Raw genomic sequence first — 9,232 nt, forward strand, 5'->3', positions numbered from 1 at the left:
TCACTTACTGTAATTTTGCATACAGTTTAGGAAAGATAGCATGCAAATTGGTCATTAAGGAACATTGTTGGCTGTGTTCGTAAGTGAGGAGTTAGTAGTGGAAACTTTGCCTAGATGCTCTCACAGTTCCCATGGCGATTTGGTTCCCGATTGGTTGCTATGAGCCATCTGTAGTCATATTTCCTTAGCAATGCCTTTGTAGAGGAAAAGATGTGAACAGCCAAGTGCTTCAAAATGTTCTTCAAATGCCATATAATTCCCTCAACTAACACTGAAATCACTTCAGGATAAAAGAAAAATCTTTCAGATGTTTCCCCTAGTCAGCAGTGAGGTTAAATGGGGAGCAACTGGAGATGTTTGCTAAACACTTTCAAATGTTTCTTCTGAGAAAAAGATCTCAATAAGGATCCACAAAACAGCTCAACAACTGTGCTGAAATTTACCAAGAAACTCCTTCTTGCCTCCTTGTGTTTACTTTGACCCCAAACATGGCTCATTTTAGACCTCTAAATGCTTATGTTAACAGACCAAACCAAAACGTCAAAGTACAGGCATGTTGTTTCAATATGCCAATGACATACAAGCTGTTTATTCAAGGATAAACATCACACCAGAAAGCCTTCAAATACGTCCAAAAAGTAAACTAGCAAAGCGAATATTAGTCGAGCGTGACTTTTCAACGAAAATCCAAACCGACGTCAATTATTCATTCCTTCCAAATGTGTTGGTATTGAAAAGCGATGAGACAGATTGTACTGCCAATAGAGACACTGATGTGTTCGATGAGTTCTGGATGGGCTCCGACCGCAGCGTGACAATCACAGTCCTGAGAGAAGAATCCAAACTCTGAGAACTTCTGCTTCTCTAATGGCTGCACGTTCGCCACAAGCACAACACATGGTGTGATCAGTTACATCGAATCAATGATGATTCACTTCAGCCCTCGTTGGGGCTTTCAACACCTGAGGGGATGGAATCATTTTTCATTTACAGACGGGCAAAGCTCTTGACAACGCTTCTTTCATTTACAATGAGGCAGAATGTTTACAGCTTATACATTTTCAACTCCCATTACAGCTAAAACACAGATTGTATGCAGCAGAGTGTATGATAACAGTCAAATTCTGACACACAATAGCCAGACTTCAGAAAATCATACTGACTCAAACCTTGAGATAAAACGGATATAATTTGTCTCCGTCAACAACAAGAGATCTTTTCAGTTTGATAGCTTTTCAAAACCTTCTGTATAGTTGATGTGTAACATTGCAAATATAACATTTAACCTCCTCAATGAAAAACATGAATGTTTTACAAAGCCATCATCCTCAGAAAATCAGCTTAAAATGGAGTTGCAAAGATGTAAACAAGAGCAAAAATGGTTTCTTAAAAGTTATTTCTCAGACATTCTATAAGCGTTGAGACAAACACTATCAAATATGATGGAACCACAACCCTAATTCACAAATATATGATTCTTTAAACGTTGCATATTCAAAATATACCCTTCAATCACTTTAAAGTATAGTTAGCCTGCCCTTGAACTTACAATTTCTTGGTCTTCATAACTACAATAGAAAAGTTAGTGAAAAGCTCAAATAAGGGACTAAAGTTTCAACAAGAATTCATAATAATGACAACTCTAGCTTCACTGTGTAATATTCTGTTAGAATTTGCGAGCTTCTGAGAAATAACAAATGTTATGATGTCCTCTGAACTGAATTTTGAAACTTCTCGCCTTTGACAGGTGTGATATGTCACATAAAAAATTGACAGCAACAACGAACATTGAAAATAATTTAATGTAATGTGACCTTTTATTATAAGCTAACCATAACCAATGTTGCTTTCAAACTTTCTTTCAACATTGTTCTAAAACATAGGGATGTAGTGAAGTAGCATATTCTCCAACAACAACAACGACGCACATCCAAGTTAGCCTTACGAATTGTTTGTCTCAAAAGACAAACAATTCTGAGGTAAAATCTGTCATTTTCTTACAAATGTCTCAATTTAAAATGTTTTACAGGAACCATAACTCACCTGCCGTTTAAAAGCGCGAGAAGCTCGCCCGCGTGGTACAGGTCGTTGCGCGTCACGCGGCCGAAGCGGAAAGAGTTCAGGTTGCAGAAGGTGATGGCAGGAAACGCCATCATTGGTGCTGCGATCTCGTCCAGCTTGGTGACATGAGGATACTGAAAGTAAAACTTGATGCGGTCAGCGCAAACAAGCACCAGGACCGAGAATGATCCCATGAAAAACAGGATCCAGAGGCATCGTTTGATGCACTGGCGCTCGTAACTGAACATGTGTGAGATGCCATGGAGCGTGGACCTGCTGGCGAAAACTTCAATGGGTGCGGGCCGCTCGCAGTCCAGGTTATCATCAGACTCGGTTTTAATATCCATGGTTCTTGAAGTTTAGAAAATCTCTGAATGAAGCAGGGGCATATATTTAGGTTGGAGGAAGTTCACGCCCTCAGATGGTCAATTGGTCGTCATATGCACGTGCATAGATGAACCTGGTAGACAGAAAGCAGTTACAACCATCCATGCAACATCTTCACGATGGTCATCCAGCGTTCCAGCAAGTTTCTGCACTGTAAAGTGCAATTTTAACCTACTTCTATCCGATCTAAAATGACGTTTGATGATCTAAGATGTACTCAGGATCATATCAAATAACATATCTGACTTGAATAAACCCTGTGACGTTAGATATCAGCACATTTAGACTACTCAAATTAGCGATAAAAGAACAGTTTCAAGAACTCAACCAATAATACGAATGGTTACAGATAGGGTAGCTCCGAAGTCCTCGGGATCTTCAATGAAATAACTCAGTAGTTGCGAGAGTATCAATTCATTGTCCGTGTCCTCCAGTCGAATCGGCGCAATTTACATAAAAACAAGCGTGACGAGAACGCTTCGCCTTCTAACTACTGTCATTTCTTTACACGCATCCCTACAAGGTGTTATAGACAACAGAAACGCGTCGCTCGACGTAAAGAGAATGTCTTCACATTAATTCACAACACACATCCGCGGTGTCAAAACGGCTCGGCTCGTGTTTCCAGCTCGACACAATAAGCGATCCGCAATCCAACTTCACCACGCGCGCTGGCAACGGCAACAAAGATGCTCTCTGGATGCTGGCATCGCTAAAATGTCCCCCTCTTTAATTAATGCAGCACGACATGCGTATCCGTAGCAGACAAAGTGAGTGTCGGGTCGTAAGTTATATAGTCCCCGTCCGTCCAGTCCTGTGGGTTGGTTTGGATGTAGACAGACACGTCAGGAATGAACGCTGCACACTGCGACGAAGCCTCCATCCAAGTGCTCTACTGTCTGTCTGAGCATCACTGTCTATATGACCGGACTGTTTCTTAAAAGAGAGGGAGAGAGCGAGACCGAGACATTTCGGTATTGATGGTTATTATATTTATATATCATTAGACATCAAATATGTTTTATTGTGGAGGTTTTATTATAATTTTATAAACATTTGACATTTTCTTCTTTAATATCACTCTTTTTATAGGCTATTTCTTTTTCATCTACCTTGTAAATGTTGTATTTTATGTTATTTCAGACACTAAAATAATTCAAATTTAGTTTTAATTCACATTAAAACAAAAAAATGTTAGTTTTATTAATGTATTAGTTGTTTAATTAATTTATTATTATTCATTTTTCGCATTAATATTGCATATTGCATTTATTTTGTGCAATTTATTTGCATTTTCATTATTAGTGCTGTCAGACTTATTAATCACATCTAACAAAAGTTTTATATATATATATATATATATATATATATATATATATATATATATATATATATATATATATATATATATATATATATATATATATTATATATATATATATATATAATCACTGTAAAAAAAAAAAGCTGCTGCCTTAAATTAAGTACAATCAACTTAGATTTTATGGCATGTCAACTTAAATTACTTTAAACTGACTGGAATATTGTATAACTTTATAAGAAAAGGTGAAAATTGCTTAAAGCAATGTAAAAACATGTCAACTTATTGATATGTTGGGTGTGCGTGTGTGTTTGTGTATTTATATATTTACAAGCTTTTATGTTAGATGCGACGAATCGCTTTGACAGCACTATAATTTTTTTTTTTTTACCATATAATTGTATGATTCTTATTCCTTTGTCTTTCACTGTAAATCAATGTATATTTCTAATTGTTAGATAATGCAATAAAAAATTGCCCTCGAAGGGGCAATAAATACACACTACAGCTAATGTCAGAACTAAAGTGATGTGTAGTTATTATACATGTCTGAACGGACAGCCCTGCTGACCAGGAGGTGCTTGAATGATAAATGAGTATGTACGGAAAGACTGATCAGTATTATTTGAGAAACTCACAGCCGGGGGGGTAAAAGGGAACTCACCCATGAAATTACACCGAGTGCATTTTAATCCAGGTTTGTGACAGTATTGGCTAACGCTGGGTGTCGCTGTCACTGACCGAATCAATAGCCGTGATGATGTGGCCCACAGCTGATTATCAACTTTCAGAGACGCGCTTAAGTGTCAGTCTGTTAATGGACTCGCGTGAACTCTCAAGCCAAACCCCTTACAGCTTCAGCTGAGGTTTTAAAAACGGGCTGTCCAGGTGTGTCTCTGTTTGTGACCTGGTTCACTTTGGAGTCTATAAAAGAGGTTTAAATATGATCTGGATGTTTATTGATCCATCATGAGGATGTGGAATATGAAACCAGGCTCCTGAAGTGAGGTGAAGGGTTATTCCCATGAGTCGCTGAATAAGTACTGTGTCATTACAGGACTGTATATCATATGTGTGCCTAAGGCCTGAAACATACTCCAAGCAAGAACGCATCAAGCTCCATTCTATGATATATAACGGCACACTCACCATACATATCTCAGAGCATGTGTAGTGTCCACAAGGCCATATTTTTTATTGCAAACCAATTTTTTAAGAAAGCCAATAAATGCAGTATTTACTGCAACAATCCTGAATCTCCACTGATACTGTAAGCTGTAGGGTTTGATGAAACCGTTTACAAGAACACATGCTATATGATGCCAAATTGAATAGTTACTTCTAAAAAGAAATCGGGAAACTTTCAGCAATTCACATTGATGCGAAATGCTTAGGCTTAAAAGGATTTCCAACATTAGTATTAAAACGTCCATCAATTATTCACATTTAAAATAAATGGCTCATTTTTCAGAAATTGCGGTTTCCACCCGAGGCATTGGAAACTTATGCAATTTGTATGTCTCATAATGTCCTGTTGTCCATGTGTGCCAAGTTTTGTGAAGTTTGGACCTTGTTCGCAAGAAAGCCAATAAAACCAAAAATCATTTAAAGGATTAGTTCACTTTAAAATGAAAATTTCCTGATCATTTACTCGCCTCCATCTCATCCAAGATGTTCATGTCTTTTTTCTTCAGTCGAAAAGAAATTAAGATTTTTGAGGAAAACATTCCAGGATTTTTCTTCACACAATGGACTTCAATGGCAACCAAAATGTTGAAGGTCCAAATCAATGTCGTTTCAAAGGAAGGGTTTCAGATGCTCTACGTGATCCCAGCCAAGGAATAGGGTCTTATCTAGAAAAACGACCAGTCATTTTCAAGAAAAAAGAAACATCTATATGCTTTTTAACCAAAACATTTTCATCTTGCGCTGATTTGCGACATGTCACCCAATTGCGCAATCACGCTGGAAAGGTAACGCTAGACGTAGGCAGAAGTACCGCCCCAAGCGAACATGTGAGGACAAATATAAACGTCTTATAAACGTCTAGGGATGCACCGAGTTGAAGAATCTTGGCCGAAGCTGAATAATAATAACAAACTTGGCCGAAGTCGATTTATTTGCACTTATTTTGCAAAATGTTCACAATTACATAAATTAAATAGTAAAAATTAGCTTTTTACTGTTTTGTCTTGCTTTTTTTAAAGAAAAATTCATTACAAAACTACAATTTAAAAATATTTATTCAACTGATTTTTTTTAGCATTCCAATAGACATTATAGAAACAACGCACAATATAACTAAAAACAGAAAAGTAAAATAAATATATTTTTATTTGGCCATCTTATCTTTGGCTTATTATACCTACAGGTATCATAATCAAATCACTGAGGGTGCTTCTGAAATCACTGAGGGTGCTCTATTAAAGTGCAGATGTAGGCTAAGCAACGGCTCCACCATAGCAGTGAGTGTACAGTCAGACATTTAAGATTATTTAGAATTTCAAAAATATTTTGCAACGGATATTTTTCTATTCATCTATTAGTCTGTTAGCCTAGAAATCTAGAGACACCCTAGCGGCAGAAAATGTATTTAGTCTAGCAACTCTCGGTAGACCTGAGAGCTGGAAAAACCAAACTCTGGTCAGGCCAAACACAGCGTGTGTAGAGCATAGGCCGTAAAAAAATATGGACGACGCGACTCCATTGACTTCCGCTGACCAAAGTTGAAGCATTCATAGGCCCGCTCACGGCGCTGACATCTTGGGACCGAGTCTGCGCAGTAGCGATCTCGGGACCGGAGTTGCGCAGTAGAGAACAGGAAGTAGAGGCGCGATTATCAAAAGCCCGCCCACACTCTCGCAGATGCAGAACAATTCATTATGTTGGTGTGAAATAAACAGTTATGGAAGTGTAGAAATTAAAGCTAAAGCTCCAATCTCCTCCCAAAAATCCAGAAAAAAGTCTGTTAGTGCCTCAGTGACAACTTCACTCAGAGAACCCGTCAATCTCAGCTGTCAATCATGACGTCACACCCCTCGTTTTTATAGCATCAAATAACTCACTAAAACTAAACTTATTTAAAAAACGAACACTTGAAATGAAATTATTGTAATAAAAACTGCCTAAAATGACAGAAACCATCTTTAGGAAACAATTATTTGAAGTGTAATTAAATTGTTTAGTGTGTCTCGCGCCCATTCAAATACATGGAGAGGCGGGATTTAGGAGCTATACTGGGACCGGCCACCGGGGGGCGATCGAGGCGCGAAAGCTTCAATTTCTGACTGAAGCACTACAGGCTTGGTGTAGAGTCGTGGGCGGGCTAAACATAATGACGGCACGTCACGGCAGAGTTGCGGAGGTTCTGCGTGCTACTCGTAAACAAAGAAGCTGACGCACAGCAGTCTTTTGAATCGGCTTTGGCCGTGACTCTGGAAGACTTGGAGTTAAGCTTTTCTTTGAGAAAAGAACAAAGAACGGCACTGAAGTCATTCTTAAGAAAAGAAGGTTTCTTAAAAGTTTTTTGCCGACCGGATACGGCGAAAGTCTATCAACTAACGTTAGCTCGGCTTCACCTTCTTCTTTGCTCTGGCGCTCATGGCGCTATCCATGCGTGCAGAGGGAATTTGAAAGACAACCGTTTATCCCGCCCCTCGGATTGAGCCCTGTCAATGGTGAGTTTCCAGACCCAACATCTTGATGTGGGTCTGACTTTTCAGGCTATTAGTCTGCCTTTACATTGCTTTAATGCGTTACTATTTCTAACTTTCAAAACTTTCCAGCGTGCAATTGGCCATTAATCCTTTTTGCAACATGAAAAACAATAGTTTTATTCAATGGTTTATATAAGCCGCGTTTCCACCGCAGGAACTTTCCGCAGGAACTAGGTACTTTGGGGTGGTACTCGGTAGGGCTGCTCGATTATGGAAAAAATCATAATCACGATTATTTTGGTCAATATTGAAATCACGATTATGTAACACGATTATTTCACATGACTTTGGGAATGTGTTGCATTTATTAAAAATACACCTTTCAACAATTAAATTGAAATTGTAACATTTGTTGTACTTTTTGAACTATTAAAATAAATAATATAACATATTCAAATCAAAGTATAAAAGTATTCACGTAAAAATGATAACCACAAATAAATAAGATCAACAATATGGTTCGGCTAGATATGCTTTTCAGGTATGTCTAACATTAGTTTTCAGGTACAGAAATGTATCAAATGTACAATAACATTGCATATTTAAGTGCATAAATTAAAGATTAATCCTATTAAACTTACAAAAGCTATTCAATCAAGAGCGGTGAGTGATGTCCTTGTCTTTTGTTGTTTGACATTAAACAGACAGCAGTAAAGGCTACTGCCTCTTTAAGACCTAATGATACTGCCCCTTTAATACCTAAAGCTCGGATATGCGTCGTCTTTCTCGACTGTATAAAGTTCACTTAAAGGGGCTATATGCAACTTTTTCCCCAAAATAAACGTAACAATAGCCTTTTTATTTTACAATTTATGACTCAAACATCTCCTGATGAGCATACTGACACCTTGTCCGCTCACAGTGGGTGCACCTATAAGCCTGTATCCTATTTTTCCTATTTTCTGGCGGGTCGTCTTTTCCCGCGCTGTCTGCGGATGTGACGTCACCACCGCTGCGAGAGCGAGCAGAAAATGAGAGCAGTTCTGTTTTTTGGCCACAGGTGTCAGTCGCGAGTTTAAATTTCAGAAAAACGCATATAGCCCCTTTAAGGCATATTCAGACTATGTCTGCTAGGATACTCATCAAGATGGACATGTTGACATACGTTTTGTGTGAGTTTGTCCGTTCAAGAGCAAGACTTGAAAGAGAACTCAATATTTGCGCGCTGTGAGACGCACATTTTCTCACAGCGCGCGCGGCTTCTCATTCGCGTCTACTGGCACTAAACCCGGGTGAAAACGGCGAAATGGCAGCACTCGCATGCATTGAACAAAGTTTACAAAGAGAGAATTATTTGAAAAATATGAAGGGAAAAAATGACGTTTACACGGCATCCCTGCTCTCGTCAGTTTTTGTTTCTATATTAGATTGTCATAGGTCACTCTGTGTTTAATTTTCAAGTGGTTAAACAAATTCGTGATGTTCCCTTGCGTTGCAGCCACTACTATGTGGCAAATCTTGCAGCATGTTTCTGCTCGTCGTCTGATTCCTCGAAGCCAAACTGTTCCCAGACAACGGAGTTGGTTTTGCCTTTTTTGCTCACCAAACGCTGCTGTAACTGCCCTCCCTCTGCCATCTTTACTCGCGCCGAGTTTTTACATTCCAGCGGATGATATGCACACCAGACTCACGAACTGAGAGAGTTTGTGGCTTCAGGAGGGGCGGATGTGCGCGTGCGCGTTTCATTCAGAACGCAAGACATAATAAGAGTGTTCTTGCAAAACTGAACATGGCAAAATAATCGTTT

At 38.7% G+C, this 9,232-nt stretch overlaps 1 protein-coding gene across 1 annotated transcript in view; it reads right to left on the bottom strand.

Annotated features, from left to right (window-relative positions):
• asic1b (acid-sensing (proton-gated) ion channel 1b) overlaps positions 1–3,353 on the bottom strand; it is a 306,597-nt gene extending 303,244 nt beyond the window's left edge. The window contains exon 1 of the mRNA XM_079807345.1: positions 2,044–3,353. Within this exon, the coding sequence (XP_079663471.1) occupies positions 2,044–2,408 (365 nt within the window). The 5' untranslated portion in view covers positions 2,409–3,353. The remainder of the gene's footprint in view (positions 1–2,043) is intronic.
• Between the last annotated feature and the right edge of the window lie 5,879 nt (positions 3,354–9,232).

This window comes from Gobio gobio, assembly GCF_949357685.1.
Source record: "Gobio gobio genome assembly, chromosome: 24".
Classification (NCBI taxonomy): domain Eukaryota; kingdom Metazoa; phylum Chordata; class Actinopteri; order Cypriniformes; family Gobionidae; genus Gobio; species Gobio gobio.